Here is a 19,218-nt window from a genome sequence, read left to right on the forward strand (position 1 = left end):
GGAGCAGTGCTAATCAATAGTCACACAATATGTTGGCAGAAGCTGTGATTCAGGATCTGTATGAATGTTTCATGCTGAAGGTTTTTTTTTAAGTAGATGGCAGATTGCATCAACAGTTTCCCCCCCCCCCCCACTTTTCTTCCTCTCCTTTTTCAGGGAGCAGAGCCAGTAGGCCAGAGCTAAAAAAAAATGTGTATTTAAACTACAGTGGCAGCTTCTTTGTGCTCACTCAGGAGGAGATTTTTAGCAGAAACGTTGCAGATGGATCTTTCTGTGTGTGCTGAATTTTTCCCATACCTGTGTGTGCTGTCATCCTACTCCCCACACCCACCCACCCACCAAGGGTTCATTCTTTCAACTAGCTTGTCTCCTACTAGAATTCAGGTTGTACATTTGCAGGGCAGATATGTCTGGCCCACTGTAAGTGGCTGGTCAAAGGAAAAAGAGGCAAGGAAAAAGTTAAGACCACTCTCTCCCATTTAATTTCTGTCCAAAATTCTCCCTTCGTCTTCGTATAGATTAGAACTGGAACAACAGTCTATAGCAGCGGTGGGCAACTATGGCATCTTTTTGTTGTTGTTAGTTGTGAAGTCGTGTCCGACCCATCGCGACCCCATGGACAACATTCCTCCAGACCTTCCTGTCCTCTACCATCCTCATGGCGTCTTTATGACCCGTGAACTTCAACTCCCAGAATTCTGGGAGTTGAAGTCCACAGGCCGTAAAGGGGCCATAGTTGCACACCTAACTCAGGAATTCTGGAAGTTGAAGTCTACAGGTCCTAAAGGTGCCGTAGTTGCACACCTGGCTCAGGAATTCTGGGAGTTGAAATCCACAGGCCATAAAGTGGCTGTAGTTGCACATTTGGCTCAGGACTTTTGGGAGTTGAAGTCCACAGCCTGTAAAGGGGCCGTAGTTGCACATCCCTGGTCTATACCTAAGAGACTACTCTGTATTCCAGGGTTGAGTAATTAATTTTAATTAATTATTTTAATTAATTTGCCCAAGAGGCCACATGAGACACTGGGACTGCTGTGGAGGGCCAAACCAATAGGGCTGCAAAGGTGCGAAGGCATGCACGTAGGCACATACATAATTTTTTTTAAAATAGCAGTTCCCTTCAAAATAAAAGCATGGCACACACTTTTTTTTCAGCCAATGGAGGCTGTAAAATGCCCACGTCTGCTATGTTCCCATCTAGTTCTTTCAACCCCCATTAATCATTATATTACCATAATTGTAGATTCTGGAGTTTCTTTTTTAAAATAATAATAATAATAAATAAGCATCTATTTTACTAAAAAAAGCCACCTTTCCTCAAGAAATCATACAATGGGGTGGAACGCAAAACATAATCTCTTTCATTCATATTATCACCTTCTCTCTCTCTTTTGCATATCTTGGTGATTACAAAAAATAGTTTAAAAATTCATGAAGTCTTGTGTGCCTGTGCTGTAGAAAGATCAAGGAATGGGGGTTAAAATAAATCCCCTTGGCTGTGAAACTGCTGGTTAATTGAGTCTTCTCTGTACTTCCTGATTTATGGGGCCAGGATAGGTTTTCTGCCCACATTGAATTATCATTGCTAGTCTCTTATGAAATAATTTCCTCCCTTCCTCTCTCTCGCACACAAACGCAGAGACACACATTCCACACAATGGGCAGATTTAATTTTCCCTACTTGTAGCCAAACGCTTTCTAAATCCACACATTCTCTTACTTCCCTGCAGGCTACCTGTTTTTCTGTCTCTCACTTCTTCCTTCAAGTGTCATTTCAGAGTTTAGTGAGGTGTGTGCGTGCATCTGAGTGTGTGTGTGTGGAATTTCAATTCCTAAAAAACTAGGCTTTCATGGTCACCGAAGATATAATTGCTGAATATGTACAGGCAGTGCATTTGAAAACTAAGGGGAAGGAGGGGAAGGAGTCTTGGAGGTGTCTGTCTGATCCTCTACTCCTGACCTCCATTTAAGAGAAGCTAATTGTGGTACTAAAAGGTTACCCTCCATACATATGTGAGGTGCATTCATTACCGAACCTATGAGATGTCCCCAGGAATGTAAATTATTGAAACTGCACTTGTAAGAAAAGATTCACAACAAGCTGAATTGATCTAGAGTGGCTATAGGTGGAGAAATCAGTCACGGCCTAGTGGCTGAGTACATTAAATCAGGGGTCTCTAACCTTGGCAACTTTAAGCCTGGTGGACTTTAACTCCCAGAATTCCCCAACCAGCAAAGCAAAGCTGGCTGGCGAATTCGGGGAATGGAAGCCCACCGGGCTTAAAGTTGCCAAGGTTGGAGACCCTTGCACTAAATGGTTTATATTCACTGGCCATATCTCAAATACAGTACAGGTGACTACAGTTCAGATCAGAATTTTCATCGCTAAGCAAGGCAGTTGTTAAATAAGGCACACCTCATTTTAACCCTTTTTGCCATGATTGTTAAATGAATCACTGCAGTTGTTGAGTGAACCATGCGGTTGCTAACTGAATCAGGCTCCCCAATTGACTTTGTTTGCCAGAAGCTGGCTTGGAAGGCCTCACGTGACACCCAGGATGCTGCTACTATTGAAAGTTGATGCTGGTTGTTGAGGGCCTGAATTTTGATCACGTGCCTGTAGGGATGCTCTGACGGTCGTAAGTGCGAGGAATGGTTGTAAGTCCCTTTTTCCGATACCATTGTAACCTCGGCTACTGAATGAACGGTTGAAAGTCGAGGACTACCTGTATAGCTACCATACCCTTATATGTCGTGTCTTGAAGAAACGTCCAAGTAAGGAGTGTGATTTCTATGTAACGCTCCTTCTCTCTCTCGCACACAAACGCAGAGACACACATTCCACACAATGGGCAGATTTAATTTTCCCTACTTGTAGCCAAACGCTTTCTAAATCCACACATTCCCTTACTTCCCTGCAGGCTACCTGTTTTTCTGTCTCTCACTTCTTCCTTCAAGTGTCATTTCAGAGTTTAGTGAGGTGTGTGCGTGCATCTGAGTGTGTGTGTGTGGAATTTCAATTCCTAAAAAACTAGGCTTTCATGGTCACCGAAGATATAATTGCTGAATATGTACAGGCAGTGCATTTGAAAACTAAGGGGAAGGAGGGGAAGGAGTCTTGGAGGTGTCTGTCTGATCCTCTACTCCTGACCTCCATTTAAGAGAAGCTAATTGTGGTACTAAAAGGTTACCCTCCATACATATGTGAGGTGCATTCATTACCGAACCTATGAGATGTCCCCAGGAATGTAAATTATTGAAACTGCACTTGTAAGAAAAGATTCACAACAAGCTGAATTGATCTAGAGTGGCTATAGGTGGAGAAATCAGTCACGGCCTAGTGGCTGAGTACATTAAATCAGGGGTCTCTAACCTTGGCAACTTTAAGCCTGGTGGGCTTTAACTCCCAGAATTCCCCAACCAGCAAAGCAAAGCTGGCTGGCGAATTCGGGGAATTGAAGTCCACCAGGCTTAAAGTTGCCAAGGTTGGAGACCCTTGCACTAAATGGTTTATATTCACTGGCCATATCTCAAATACAGTACAGGTGACTACAGTTCAGATCAGAATTTCCATCGCTAAGCAAGGCAGTTGTTAAATGAGGCACACCTCATTTTAATCCTTTTTTTGCCATGATTGTTAAATGAATCACTGCAGTTGTTGAGTGAACCGTGCAGTTGCTAACTGAATCAGGCTCCCCCAGTTGACTTTGTTTGCCAGAAGCTGGCTTGGAAGGCCTCACGTGACACCCAGGATGCTGCTACTATTGAAAGTTGATGCTGGTTGTTGAGGGCCTGAATTTTGATCACGTGCCTGTAGGGATGCTCTGACGGTCGTAAGTGCGAGGAATGGTTGTAAGTCCCTTTTTCCGATACCACTGTAACCTCGGCTACTGAATGAACGGTTGAAAGTCGAGGACTACCTGTATAGCTACCATACCCTTATATGTCGTGTCTTGAAGAAACGTCCAAGTAAGGAGTGTGATTTCTATGTAACGCTCCTTCCTCTCTCTCGCACACAAACGCAGAGACATACATTCCACACAATGGGCAGATTTAATTTTCCCTACTTGTAGCCAAACGCTTTCTAAATCCACACATTCTCTTACTTCCCTGCAGGCTACCTGTTTTTCTGTCTCTCACTTCTTCCTTCAAGTGTCATTTCAGAGTTTAGTGAGGTGTGTGCGTGCATCTGAGTGTGTGTGTGTGGAATTTCAATTCCTAAAAAACTAGGCTTTCATGGTCACCGAAGATATAATTGCTGAATATGTACAGGCAGTGCATTTGAAAACTAAGGGGAAGGAGGGGAAGGAGTCTTGGAGGTGTCTGTCTGATCCTCTACTCCTGACCTCCATTTAAGAGAAGCTAATTGTGGTACTAAAAGGTTACCCTCCATACATATGTGAGGTGCATTCATTACCGAACCTATGAGATGTCCCCAGGAATGTAAATTATTGAAACTGCACTTGTAAGAAAAGATTCACAACAAGCTGAATTGATCTAGAGTGGCTATAGGTGGAGAAATCAGTCACGGCCTAGTGGCTGAGTACATTAAATCAGGGGTCTCTAACCTTGGCAACTTTAAGCCTGGTGGACTTTAACTCCCAGAATTCCCCAACCAGCAAAGCAAAGCTGGCTGGCGAATTCGGGGAATTGAAGTCCACCAGGCTTAAAGTTGCCAAGGTTGGAGACCCTTGCACTAAATGGTTTATATTCACTGGCTATATCTCAAATACAGTACAGGCGACTACAGTTCAGATCAGAATTTTCATCGCTAAGCAAGGCAGTTGTTAAATAAGGCACACCTCATTTTAACCCTTTTTTTGCCATGATTGTTAAATGAATCACTGCAGTTGTTGAGTGAACCATGCGGTTGCTAACTGAATCAGGCTCCCCCAATTGACTTTGTTTGCCAGAAGCTGGCTTGGAAGGCCTCACGTGACACCCAGGATGCTGCTACTATTGAAAGTTGATGCTGGTTGTTGAGGGCCTGAATTTTGATCACGTGCCTGTAGGGATGCTCTGACGGTCGTAAGTGCGAGGAATGGTTGTAAGTCCCTTTTTCCGATACCATTGTAACCTCGGCTACTGAATGAACGGTTGAAAGTCGAGGACTACCTGTATAGCTACCATACCCTTATATGTCGTGTCTTGAAGAAACGTCCAAGTAAGGAGTGTGATTTCTATGTAACGCTCCTTCTCTCCAACAAGAACTTGGAAATAACCTCTCAAGTCTGTGCCACCATTTGTATGATACACTGTACCCTTACTTAGGATTGGAACATCTTATGACAGCATTTCATTTTGATTTATTTTAGTAATTATGTTCTTAATTATTGTTAGACTCCTTGATATTTATTCTTTCTCTCCCCTAAACAGATATACATAGAGAAGGATGTAATGCTTCCTTTATTCAATATCTTGTTTGTAACTGGCCTCAGGGCTGGAATACATAAATAAAACTTGTATAGCTGACATGCTGACCTTTAATAAGATTCAGTAATAATAAATTAGTAATGTTAATATTAATTAAGTTCAGTAAGGTTCTCAAGGTTTTCAACCCACTTGGATTACTTAAGAATAAGTAGTGCTTCTCTCTCTCTCTCTCTCTCTCTCTCTCTCTCTCTCCCCCCCCCTTTTTTTTTTGTCAATGACAGGATTTTGTGAGTCAAGATTACTGCAATACATACTGACCTAGGAGGAAGGGATAAATAATAAGGTTACCCAAATGGGTTTATCAAAACTATTCCCACAGAATTTACACGGGTGTCGGCCTTTTTCCTTTCTCTTGTCTTGGCAAATGGATAGGCCAAACCTAAACCAAAGTTTTGTTTTAGTTTTGCTTAGAACTGTTGAGAGAGCTGCCAATACTATAAGTCATACTTTGGGACTTATAACAGTTCGTTTAGTGACCGTTCGGTCAGAGGAAGTTCGGCATGTGACTTTTGGGCATGCTGAGTATTTTGTGATAAAGAGTTGAGGTTTAGGTGGGTTTCTTTTTATATCCACCAATACTGAACCTTCCGAATCCTTTTACAAGTTGAGGGATGAGTGCAAGGGGGAATTAATAGCAGTGACACTTAGACTTATATACCACTTCACAGTGCTTTACAGCCATCTCTAAGCAGACTCAGCCTATTGACCCCAACAATCTGGGTCCTCACTTTACCGACCTCAGAAGGATTGAAGGCTGACTCAACCTTGAACCGGTGAGAATTGAACTACTGAACTGCAGGCAGCCAGCAGGCAGCAAAAGTAGCCTGCAGAACTGCATTCTAAGCACTGCACCACCACAGCTAATAAGTGGCTAATTCTCAAAACATCAGCTTTGTGTAGGAGACCTGGGTTCAACAGGCTTTATTTGTCATTAATCAGTGATTCGCTTTGTCTGCCTGCCTGCCTCTGTGTATCTTTTACTAGGCTTACGCTACTTCAGTCATCATGCTACTGGTAGTCCTCCACTTACAACAGTTCTTTTAATGTCCATTCAAAGTTACAAGAGCGCTGAAAAAAGTGACTTAGGATCGTTTTTCACACTTGCGACCGTTGCAGCATCCCATGATCATGTGATCAAAATTTAGACGCTGGGTAAGTGGCTCGTATTTAGGATGGTTGCAATGCCCCATCCCAAGTTCACCTTTTGTGATCTTCTGGCAAGCAAAGCCAGTGGGGAATCGACATATCAGCCATGTTACCAACTGCAGTTACCAAATGGGGCAAAAAAATAATAATATTTTTTATTTTCATTTATTTATTTGTCAAACACAACAGTATATATAAGTATAAGCATGAAATAACCATACGAATTGGATACAATCAAAGGGAACATTAGGACAGGAACGGTAGGCATGCTGGTGCTTAACAATTGCTTCACTTAACAATTGTCTTCCTTAGCAACAAAAGTTTTGGACTCAATTGTGGTTGTAAATTGAGGACTACCTGTACATTTTTAATAAATTTACATCGTATCTTTGAAGTGATTTGGTTGCTTTAAGTGAGCCAGGTTTGGGCCACAACAATTTGATGCCGTCATTTGGGACAGAAGGATGAGAAGAGAGGCAGGCGATCTCTTACAATACACTCCTATCAGTTACCAAGGAACTGCCAAATAAACTAACAATAAACAGCCCAACTAAAAAAAATATTCTACCCAAGACTACTCCAACCAACACAGACAGGGCAAGCCACTGCAATATAAACTGAGAGCAAATCCCACTTCCTACCAGCACTGATGATGTTACCTAGTTTGGCTAATGAAACGTCTGTAAGGAAGTAACAGAGCTGAGAGGGCACCAAGGCCCTCTCACTCTTACCATTTTTAGAGACTTTTCTGCTGCTTCCCTTTCCCCTTATGATCCTGAACCCCTTTGAAGATACACTTGGGGGATTTTTAATTTGCCCAGGGAATTATTTTCTGAGGAGAACCCTGTAAGGTGTGGATTCCACTTAAAATTTCATGTAGAAACTCTACAGCCAATGCAGGTTCAAATGGATCCAGGTACAGTATACAGAAAACTCTGGGTGGGTGAATTTACATTGTTTGTGGGCGATTCTGTGAAAGGATGTGGGTATGCCCAGCTGTTCTGTACCCCTCAGACCGGGAGACACGAGCGATGACTTAATTAGCCGGCAACTATCAGCTCTGGCAGCAAACTAGCGAGCATCTGCCAAGTGTCTCTGTTATCTCTCTTGATGCCGATGAGTCAACCAGGAACAAACAGGACTTCAGCTCTAATTCTCTGCCTCTAAGTAGTTGATCTGCTCGTCACGAAGTGGTATAGCAGCCCTTGCTGCTTTTATATCCTGTGGGGTGTGGCTCCATGACTCGGCACTTCTTAGGCCTGCCCCACCCCTGCTTCTGTTGTTCCCGCCTCTCTTGCCTATGAAACCTAGGGTCCAGCCAGGCCTGATTGCCATCAGCCGGGTCTGGAGGCGTGGCCTGGGGGGAAAAGAGTCAGGGGACGGAGGCCTCGTTATCTCCTCCATCTGGCCTGCCTCTGGCTCCTGGAGCTGAGCCAGGGAAGCCGGTGCTCCCGAGGTAAGTCCTGATGGCCCTTCCCCCTCACTTTCCGAGTCACTTTCTGGCAGTGGGCTCAGCTTGGGGGGCGCAGACACAACACCAGATTTGTATGGGTTTTAGATTTTGCTGGCTGACTCTGCAAAAAGGCAAGGATGATAGACAGTTTCAAGTGTTTGTGAGTATATGTAACTGATGTGTTTTCCAATTGTAAGCATTTGTCTGTATATATTTATATGTTTGTTAAGTAAAAGTAGGTGAAGTCTTGCTAAGGAAAACGAGTGATGACCTCTTCCTTAAAAAGAGAGCTCAAATTATCCTGAATTATAGAGAAACTTCAGAATGCTTGATCCTGTCCACTTCACCAAAGACAGATTCCTTGTGTGTCCAATCACAGTTGTCCGATAAAGAATTCTATTCTATTCTTCTGCAAAAAAGGCATTCATGTCCAGTGAAAAATACATGCACAGGTTGCATCTTCTTTTCAAACGATGATGCTGAAATATTTCACTTTTTTTAAAAAAATCTCACCTTTCTACAGGATTAATTGGTTTGATTCACACAAGAAACTGAAGCAGGCTGTTAGGCCTTAGCAACCACATGTGTACAACACGCTAAGCTTCATTAGTTTTAATATTGGCTGGACGTTTCTTCTTCCATTATTGAGTACACTGTGCAAACCCAATCCATCTTGTGGCTTCGTGTATCCTAGGAACCCAGAAAATGAATTGGTACCACAACCAGGAATAAAATCTTGCCTGAACTTGGCCTCTTTTATGATGTTTTAAGATGATATTTTCAGGGCAGGTTTGTGGGTTTAGTGCAAAGTCCATTGTTGAAGAAATAAATCTTGCTATGTTTATGGTTCTTGATGGTCTCTCTCTCTCTCTCTCTCCCCACAGGTAAGGTTGCTGTCTGTAACGCTCAGCTCAGTCCAAGGACTATGCCCACGTGCTTCTGCCTCTTTCAACCATGGAGAGTCCCATGTTTGACACCATCCTGGAGACAACAGACGGGGTAACCCCTGACCCCAGTTGGTCCCTGCCCTATCCACTGGGCTTCCAGGTGTCCTTGACTGGCTTCCTAATGCTGGAAATTGTTCTAGGGGTCAGCAGCAACCTCACAGTATTGGTTCTCTACTGCCTGCAAGCTGGCCTGGTTGACTCAGTCAGCAACATGGTGACCATGAACTTGCATGTACTAGATGTGCTCATCTGTGTGGTGTGTGCACCTCTCACCATAGTGGTCATATTGGTGCCACCCGATCGTGCTGCCACCCTCTTCTGCTGCTTCCACGAGGCCTGTATCACCTTCAGCAGCGTGGCAACAGCCACCAACGTCCTGGTGATCAGCTTGGACCGTTACGACATTTCTGTTCGCCCTGCACAGCGTGTGCTCACTCCAGCCCGTGCAATTCTACTCCTGGCTGGGGTCTGGGTGCTATCCCTGACTGTATTTTTTATACCGTTCCTTGAGGGGGAGTTTGGACACGCCAGCGTGTGGCAAAACCGTACTGTGCTGTGTGTTGGCCCGGAAGAGTTCCATGCTGAGCTCGGCACCTCCTATCACCTTGCCATTCAGATCCCCACTTTCTTTGCAGCCGTGGCAGTCATGCTGGTGACCTACGCCAAGATCCTGCAAGCTCTCAATATCAGCATTGGCAGCACTTTTAAGCGCAGCCAGCGTCGCAAGACAAAAAAGAGGAAGCGGCGGAAAGCAGTAGAGCTGAGTAGCAGCAGCAGCATGATCAGTGCTGGAGAAGCCAAGAGGCTGTCCCAGCCAATGCCCACACTCCAAGCTCCACCTCCAATGGGTGTTCAGGCTTCTGTCTCCGTGATCATCGCACTGCGTCGGGCGGTGAAGCGCCACCGTGACCGGAGGGAGCGCCAGAGGCGTGTTTTCCGCATGTCACTGCTAATCATCTCAACGTTCCTGTTGTGCTGGGCACCTCTCTCCATTGTCAACCTGCTCATTCTGTGCCTCGGGCCTAGCCCCTTGCTGGGCAAGCTGCGCATCTGCTTCCTGGCCATGGCCTATGGTACAACCATCTTCCACCCACTCCTTTATGCCTTTACCCGCCAGAAACTGCGCAACGTACTCCGCAGCAAACTGAAGAAACGAGTGGTGTCAGCGCTGCAAGTCGATCCTGCACCTGGTGGCACAATCATCCACAACTCCTGGGTGGAGCCACCACGGAAAGGCTGCAAGGGGCGGCCACGGGGTAGTGATGGGGCTGAGCACTGCTTGACGGAGGCCACAAAAGAGTAAGGGGTAGGGGGTGAATTTCAGACCAGGTGCCAAGAAGGCTGGGATGGGTTGTAGCAATCCACTGCATAGCTAATCTGGTGAGTGCCAAACACTGAAACCAATGAAGAATGAGAGGCAGATACAGAGCCCTTATTAAAATCACCAGAAACTACAGCTTGGTGCTAACCCTCTGACCAAAGTGCAAAGTGGAGGTGAGCAGTATGGCAGCGAGCAGAAAGAGGCAACCATCAAAATCTTGTAGAAATAACCATTTCCATCTGGGGGCTGATACTGACTCCTGACAAAGCCTTCACTTAGCCAATGGCAAAAACCCCTACCTATCTGAGGTAAAATAGGAAGGCTTAAACCTTCTCTTGACATTGGCCTGTTGGCTGCACTAAGACCACTAGAATTAGGACAAATTATTTAATTACTTAATGCCAAGAGTTGTAACAAGCAGACGAGTGCTTACAGTGTTGGGAAAGGCATTAAGTTTAGTCAACACTAAATGTGTCAGCACTCCAGAAGACCAGTTTAGCTCATTGCAAATGCTGAGTAACTCTAGGGTGGCTAAAATAAGCTCTCCATCTTAGAGAAGGCCAAGGAAATGTGTTAGAAAGGCAGGTTTGGAAAGGCTGGGATAGCATAACTTTTTTTAGAGATCTTGCCTTACAGGTAATCTTTAGCTTACAACCAGTTGTTTAGCAACTGGTTACAATTACAACAGATTCCCCAAAAAGGTACCTAAGACCCAGTTTCCAAGTTCTGCTATCCCCTGGTCACATGTCCGCATTTTGGACATCAGCAACTGGTCCAACATTTATGACTGTTTGCTCACAGTCATGTGACTACAATTTATGACATTTTTGTCACAAACTCAAATTTACTTCCAAGTTTCCAGCAAAAAGCATTCCATAGTGAATAATGGGTTCACATAATGATTGCCGTGTTCGCTTAATGACTGTCACTAAAAAAAGATCATAATATTGGATCCGGTCCAGTGATTTTACAATATTTAGAACTCAGATGAATAAGAAGAGAATTGGATTACCATGAGAACTTCCTCAGAGGAAAAAAGTAGCTTTTTTCAAAGGAGGCCCCCATCCTTCATTACCACATTTTGTCTGGGCTTCCTCAAACAGTAGATTTAGGCTGCAGCCATAAGGAGTAAATCTCACCCAGAACCTAGGTCTTTCTTTTGGGGAGACATACCTAGGATGGCACTGATAGGCATTTTTTTCCAAAACCTCAGCCTTGCCAGGGAGCCCAAATGATGAGTACCCTCACAGCTACTTCATGAAGATAGCCTACTGGGGTAGAAGTACGAAAAGAAAAGAGTAGTCTGAATAGGTAACAGAAATGCTTCAGTAATAAGTAATAATAAGGTCACCCAGTTGACAATTCTGTTCTTTCAAGGTCATCCTTCAGAAGAGCTCTGAGAACCTCTTTCAAGAACCAGTGATAGTAGAAACAAGGGTTTCCTGTCATGATGGGTCAATGGGTGCTTAGGACAGTTCTTTTGGTGGTTGGATGCTACGAGTTCGCCTTGGATTGGGCGAACCGGTGGTGGTGGCAGGAGGCCCCACCCACCCGCCTAGACGCTTCTGCACATGTGCGAACCAGTAGCAAATTAAACTGAAACCCACTACTGGTTTGAGCTTAATATTCTCTAGATGAGTCTTCCTTTCCTTTGGCATCCTTCAGGTAAAAAATATTCAGAGCTGTCATTCTACCATATCTGAAAAGCACTGTAGACTATAGCAATCTTTCACATAGACATACATATATTCATTCACTAGAAGTCCGTCTCCTTAGGCATACCAGATAGATGCATCTGACAAAGATTATGTCAGAAATGATTATTCAGTGAAAATGTTTATAAGCCGCTTTTCAGGGCAAAGCTTCACAATGTGACATATCCAGTGGAAAGTTGGAAGATTCTCTGTCCGTGTTTTTCAAGTACGGCTGGCTGCAGGATTCTGGGAGTTGAAGTCCACCCATCTTAAAGCTGCCAAGTTTGAAAAACACTGTTTTATGTGATACTTCAGGGAAGTGTGCTGTTACTAAAGGAAATGGTTGTGAATGATAGAAACTACATCCGGGGTTATGAACGGGTTGCTGGAGAAGCTAACAGAAACCAGGTAGAAGGAACTCTGTAATTGGATTTGCTGAGAAGGCCCTACCTCACACGATTCAGTGGACTAGCATTAAACCTAGTAACGAACTGATAGCCAGTTGTTCTGGTCCCAACGTGGCAAGAGATTTCAAAATTATCTCCACAAGCAGCCCCACATAAAGCAAATTGAAGTATTCCATTTTGGAGACAACTTACTTATGCATCTGTACTTATGCTGTCAAGAGTTTGAAGATGATGCACTGCTTGTCTCCCGTGTGTGTGTGTGTGTAGCTGTAATTGTCATATTCTGGAAACTGAAGTCACATGACTGTGGTTGATAAATATTTGAATTTGTCCAAACCAAAGGGATTTCTGGAAAAAGAACCAGATGCTGCCATATGAATTAGTTGCTGCCACTTTGGATAAAGTTGAAATGTATCGATTTATCCTGATAGGGCATAATCAGTTTGGTGGTCATGGATTGTTTTAACAATTGCTCAGGGATAGTGGCCCAGGAAGAAAGCAGCAGAAACAATTATCAAGCCCTCTCACCTCTCTACGTTTCTGCTATATTCCATTGATAGATGAAATCCTCTCTGAGCTCCCTTTGTGTACAAGCGGGCCAAGCATGGTGGATGACCTCATTTATTCCTTTCCACCAGAGAAAAATAAATCCTTGAATCTTTCAGAGGTGATGCAAAGCTTTTCAAAGTCTGACGATTTAGCTTGATGCCTTTTCATTTTATAGGCTTCTGTTTTCCTCCCCTCTCTTAAATCTTCACTGAAAGTATCTTTGTGAAACATTCGTAAAATACAGATTTTTTTTTTGTTTTTACAGTGTATATAGTAATTTTATTAAAAATGACAGTTTGCAATAAAAACTAACAGAAGCTGAAAATATGAAAGAATACAAAGAAACAATAGAAGGTGCAGAAGAGTGGGGGAAGAAAAATAGAAAAGAAAAATAAGAATATAGTAAAGAAAGTAATATATAAAGAAGTGACTTTCCTCTTCATGAAAATATAAAATTAACAATTTTAGTAAATTATCACCTTTTAAAATACAACAAATGATTTCTTCCTCCCATATACTATAGAATAGAATAACAGGAAGGAACCTTGGAGGTCTTCTAGTCCAACCCCCTGCTTAAGGCAGGAAACCCTATACGGTTTCAGACAAATGGTTATCCAACATCTTCTTAAAAACTTCCAGTGTTGGAGCATTCACAACTTCTGGAGACAAGTTGTTCCACTTATTAATTGTTCTACCTGTCAGGAAATTTCTCCTTAGTTCTAAGTTGCTTCTTTCCTTGATTAGTTTCCACCCATTGCTTCTTGTTCTACCCTCAGGTGCTTTGGAGAACAGCCTGACTCCCTCTTCTTTGTGGCAACCCCTGAGATATTGGAACTGCTATCATGTCTCCCCTAGTCCTTCTTTTCATAACACTAGACAAATCCAGTTCCAGCAGCCGTTCTTCATATGTTTTAGTTTCCAGTCCCCTAATCATCTTTGTTGCTCTATTCTCTGAACTCTTTCTAGAGTCTCCACATCTTTTTTACATTGTGGCGACCAAAACTGAAAGCAATATTCCAAGTGTGGTCTTACCAAGGCATTATAAAGTGGTAGTAACACTTCACGTGATCTTGATTCTATCCCTCTGTTTATGCAGCGCAGACCTATGTTGGCTTTTTTGGCAGCTGCACCATAATGCTGGCTCATATTTAAGTGATTGTCCGATAGGGCTTCAAGATCCCTCTCACAATCATCACTATTGAGCAAGGTATCACATATACGGTGCATTTTGTTTTTCTTGCCTAAATGTAGAACCTTATTTTTTTCACGATTGAATTTCATTTTGTTAGATAGCGCCCAATGTTCAAGTCTGTCAAGATCCTTCTGTATTTTAAGCCTGATTCTGGAGTGTTGGCTATTTCTGCTAGCTTGGTGTCGTCTGCAAATTTTATGAGTTCCCCATCTATTCCCTCATCCAAGTCATTGATGAAGATATTGAAGAGTACTGGGCCTAAAACGGAGCCCTGGAGTACCCCACTGCATACCTCCCTCCATGTAGATGCAGTTCCATTGAGGACTACACGTTGAGTGTGTTTGGTCAGTCAGTTATGAATCCATCTGGTGGTGTTGCTGTCTTATCCACATTTATCAAGTAGTATGTTATGGTCTACTTTGTCAAATGCCTTACTGAAGTCCCAAGTAAATTATATCAACAGAATTCCTCTGGTCCACTAGTTTTATCACTTTGTCAAAGAATGCAATAAGATTAGTCCAGCATGATCTGTTTTTGACAAACCGATGTTCGCTTTTGGTAATTACTTTTGTTTGCTTCTAGGTGTTTGCTGATACGTTGCTTGATTATCTTTTCCAGAATCTTCCCTGGTATTGAGGTCAGGCTGATGGATCTGTAGTTTCCTGGATCTATATCCCATCTCTTATTTATAAACAAATACAATCTTCATTGTTTCAGTGCTGATATCAGCAGAAGTCTATTAAGGGGTTACCAGAGATGACAACATATATATTTTAACTTTGCTTAAATAAACCCATTTTATATTTCTTCCTTTTAGTTCTAACAATCTTGGTCCTTCAAATTGATGTCCTAGAAATTGCTTGTGAGACATTTCACACCTCATTAGGTGGGCTCTTCCTTCTTCTTAACCACCTGGTTTTGAGTCTGTGCAGATTATTAGTCCATGTTGCTTTGGACTGCTCATTGTGAAGTTTCAAATAGAGAGGTTTGCAAAGGTTTCTTGCTTAAAGAAAGAAAGTGGGAACTGATGTTGTAATTTGGAGCTATGTGCTTTCTTCATCTGAGTGACTGTGCTTGTATTCCAATCCTTCGAGGCTTTTGACTGGCATTTGGATTCAGCCTATAACAAAGGCAGATGTCAGTCAGTTACTCAGTTCTCTAAGGCCGGGATGGGTCCCCAGAGCCCCCAGATAGATACATCATCTCTAAAGCTTTGGGTGAAGAGATGAGGTCTCAGAGACCTTTGAAAGGGGAAGTGTGTGTGAGTGCATTCTTGAGTTAGTTTTGACTCCTGGCAACTGCTTGGACAAATACAAGCAGTTTTATTAGCAATATATTTGGAAATGTTTATCCTTGCCTTCTTCTTAGAGCTAAGAGCAAGTAACCGGCCCAAGGTCACCCAGCTGACTTTGCCTCTTAAGGCAGGACTAGAATTCCTGGTCTCCTGGTTTCTATCCTGATGCCTTCACCACTTTGACAACCAGTTATGAGCACAACTGCAAGCAGAATTAACTGCTCCTGCAGCTCTGATCATCATCTGAGCCAGAGTCAAATTCCCATGCTCAATTCATCCCTGGAAGTGCAGAGATGGGGATGGGAAGGAGAAGGAAATGATAAGCAGAGCCCTGCTGGGGTCAAACCAAAGTCTGTTTCTCACCGTGGCCAGCAGGTCTTTCTGAAGCCCAAAGGGCAACAATAACTCTTCTATGTTTAGCAACAGGTATCCAGAGGTGTCTTGCTGTCTCTTTGATGAACAGTCATCAGAGCTCATAGCCACCAACAGTTGAATTACATCTCCTAAAGCTCTCTACATTAGCCATCTCTACAGCGGGAGGCAACAAATCCCACACTTTCATTAACTTAGGTGTAAAGCTATTTTTCCAATGGCCTGAATCATCCACCATTCATCTTTGTGGGGTAAAGTAGTAGTATGATGATAATTACCCTGTTATTCATCTTCTCCATACTACATGTTCCCTCCCTTCTTATTTGCCTTTTAAAAACTATCTGGAGCAGGGGTCCCCATCCTCCAGCCTACTACTGAGCCGTGAGCCGTTCAGAACCAGGCCACGGAAGCGGTGGGCAAGTTTGCCCATCCCCACTTGCAAGAGCAGTGGATGAGTGCCTCCATGTGTGCTCCATTTGTGTGAGCAGCGGGTGAGTGTGTATGCACTCCATTTGCATGAGCAACAGGCAAGCATGCCCGCTGCTTGTACAAATGGAGCTGCACGCAATTGCCAACCACTCGTGTGGAACAATCCTCTTCCCTCCCCAGCCCCCACCGGACCACAAAAAGGTTCGGGAACTCTGAGCTAGACACTGTAGGGGAGATACTGTTTTTGAAGTGCAGTGAGCAGAACTCTGAGAGTGGTCCCACCAGAGGTCATATTCAGCAGGTTCTGACCAGTTCTGGAGAACCGGTAGAGGAAATTTTGAGTAGTTTGGAAAACCGGTAAATACTACCTCTGACTGGCCCCACTCCCATTTATTTTCTGCCTCTCGAGTCCCAGCTGATCAGGAGGAAATGGGGATTTTGCAGTCACCTTCCCCTAGATTGGGGAGGGAATGGAGATTTTACAGTATCCTTCCCCTGCCATGCCCACCAAGCCACGCCCACAGAACTGATAGTAAAAAAAATTTGGATCCCACCATAGACTAGGAGTAAGGACCCAGCTATGTTGTAGGTGGCACAGAATGCTTTCCGCTGCATCCTGTTGTCTCAATTTTCATCAGATGAGGAGATGAATGAGAGAGAAGCTTCTCGGTCTCAGGTATTCATCATTTAGGGAAGGTAGACGCTGCAGGCCAAAAGATTCTTAGGACTTGGCAAGGAAGGAAGTAGAACTTCATTTGACTAGGAAACGGGTAAAGAGACAGAACTGGTGGAACAGGAATAAGGGGACACCATTTTGCTCTGATGAACTGGTAGTCCTTGATTTATGACCGGTTGGTCAGCAAAAGTTAAAAATTACAATGGAAACCCCCCGCCCCAAAAAAATGGTATTTATGAGCCAGATATGAATTTCTAACGGCTGGGACCCCTGCAGATACATGATTGTGTTTTTGATGCTCGGCAACCAGATCGCATTTATTGCCATTTGCAGCAGCATCAATATTTTATGACACTTTTGCCGGAAACAGGCATTTTCTTCCAGTTTCCGGCAAAAAAAGTTCCATTGTGGTCAATGTGTTCACAACCCTGTTTGCTTAATAACCATTGCAAATAAATAAATAAAATTGGCCATATCATACGATGACCCACTTAATGACCAGCACAGTGTAATTCCACGTTCAATCACAAGTCATAAGTCGAGGACTACCTGTTATGGAGTCAAGGAAGATGGCTGAGACGAGCTGCCTCCCAGGGTTTCTGTGGTCATTGGGAAGAGAGTTACGTGCTTGTCATCGTCTCTTGGTTACGTAGTCCAACTCCCTCCTTTTACAGCATTGGCAGCATGTGGAATGAACACATAGAGTTTGCTTTTTGGATGAAAGCAGCAATGAGGAGCAACAATTGACATTCCCAGAGGGGTGATTTTGGAAACAGAATTCATCACAAGGCCCTGCTCTGAATAAGATGTGCAAATACTAATGGCTGACAGTCACCTTCAAGGGTCTGGCTCTGCATTTCCTTCTCTTGGTTTTCTCTTTTCTCTTCCATCCGACTCAGTCTGGACAATTCTTCCAGCAGAGGATGCTAGAAGACAATCCTCTGCAAACTGGGACATGTGGGCACTTTTTCCCCTGGACAGGTCCAAGCGTTTTTTTCCCCCTTGTAAATACCTCCTTTCACTCGTCCCACTCAGACATCCAAAACTTTAATCAACGAGATAAATAAACATTTTAAAATAGCAATGTTCTATGGCTGTGGTGTCAATTTAGTGAGGCGCTAAGCGGGTGGGAGGTGTGGGGAGGGGAAATGTCTGATTGTGCCTTGTAGCAAGTCAGAAATGCCATCACGTTCTTGCAATGAAAGGGCAAGATAACAACGGCAAAGCTACTTCCTTCCATTATTGATGAGCCTACGATTACATGAGCCTACTACAGAGAACTGAGGGGAGAGGGACAGCTTGGAAAAATTAGGGCAATGTCTTAGGCTAAATGAAGCATTGGCGCCCTCTAGTGAGCCCTGGAAGAAAGGACCCTCAAACGCATTCCATGACGGGAAGCTAATTTTCAACAGAGTACATAGGCAGGGATCAATTTTGCATTTAAGGAATAACAAGAGTCAGAAGGGACCTTGGAGGTCTTCTAGTCTAACCCCCCCCTGCTCAAGCAGGAGATCCTAAAGCATTCTGAACAAATGGCTGTCCAATCTCTTAAAAGAATAATAACAATTCTTATTATTGTGTGACTTTTAGGTTTCCCCTGCAGTCAAACTCGCACAGACTCGGGATAAACAATAAGGGGCAAAAACAGTACTCTTCCTGCATCTTACAAAGAAATACATTTATTAAAATTTACTTCATTAAAGGAAATTCAGGGTTTTTTTTTTACAGCTATATGTTTTAATTTCAAGCATGGATGACTTTTGCTTTGGCTGCCAGAATTGTGCAAAAAAGAAATGCGGCTCTCTATACCAAAAGAAATTGGCAGCATCTCTCTATAAACAATTCAGAGGATAGAGAGTTCTACCCAGACCTTGTGAGCTATTCCAGTCAAACCAATTGAACAGGGTGCCGCTTTTCAAATCCATAACCTGGATTAAAAGCAGACAAGATAAGCATCCTAAATTACAATCTAAATGAAAATTAAAAACCATAAACCAAAATCATAAATAAATAAACTTGGATTCCAAGCACTGAACCCTGCCCTCCCAAAACCTCAGCTTTATTGTGCAGAGGAATTGTTATAAGCTACCATATTTTGGCTTTGAGCTCCACAAATGGACACAGAATGCTGATTGGTCGATTGAACAACCAATGATACTTACATATGGAACCACGTGGAACTTTTTCACCTTCATTGTTCGAAGTTACAACATTACTGAAAAAAAGTGACCTATGACTGTTTTTCATATTTACAACCATTATAGTATCCCCCATGGTCATGGGATCAAAATTAAGATGCTAGGCA

At 43.3% G+C, this 19,218-nt stretch overlaps 1 protein-coding gene across 1 annotated transcript in view; it reads left to right on the plus strand.

Moving 5' to 3' along the window:
* The window catches only part of LOC131193250 (G-protein coupled receptor 22-like), an 81,675-nt gene extending 63,746 nt beyond the window's left edge, over positions 1 to 17,929 (plus strand). Inside the window, exon 2 of the mRNA XM_058173250.1 lies at positions 8,917 to 17,929. Within this exon, the coding sequence (XP_058029233.1) occupies positions 8,987 to 10,282 (1,296 nt within the window). The 5' untranslated portion in view covers positions 8,917 to 8,986 and the 3' untranslated portion in view covers positions 10,283 to 17,929. The remainder of the gene's footprint in view (positions 1 to 8,916) is intronic.
* Positions 17,930 to 19,218: the final 1,289 nt, after the last annotated feature.

Source organism: Ahaetulla prasina, chromosome 2, assembly GCF_028640845.1.
Source record: "Ahaetulla prasina isolate Xishuangbanna chromosome 2, ASM2864084v1, whole genome shotgun sequence".
NCBI classification, from domain to species: domain Eukaryota; kingdom Metazoa; phylum Chordata; class Lepidosauria; order Squamata; family Colubridae; genus Ahaetulla; species Ahaetulla prasina.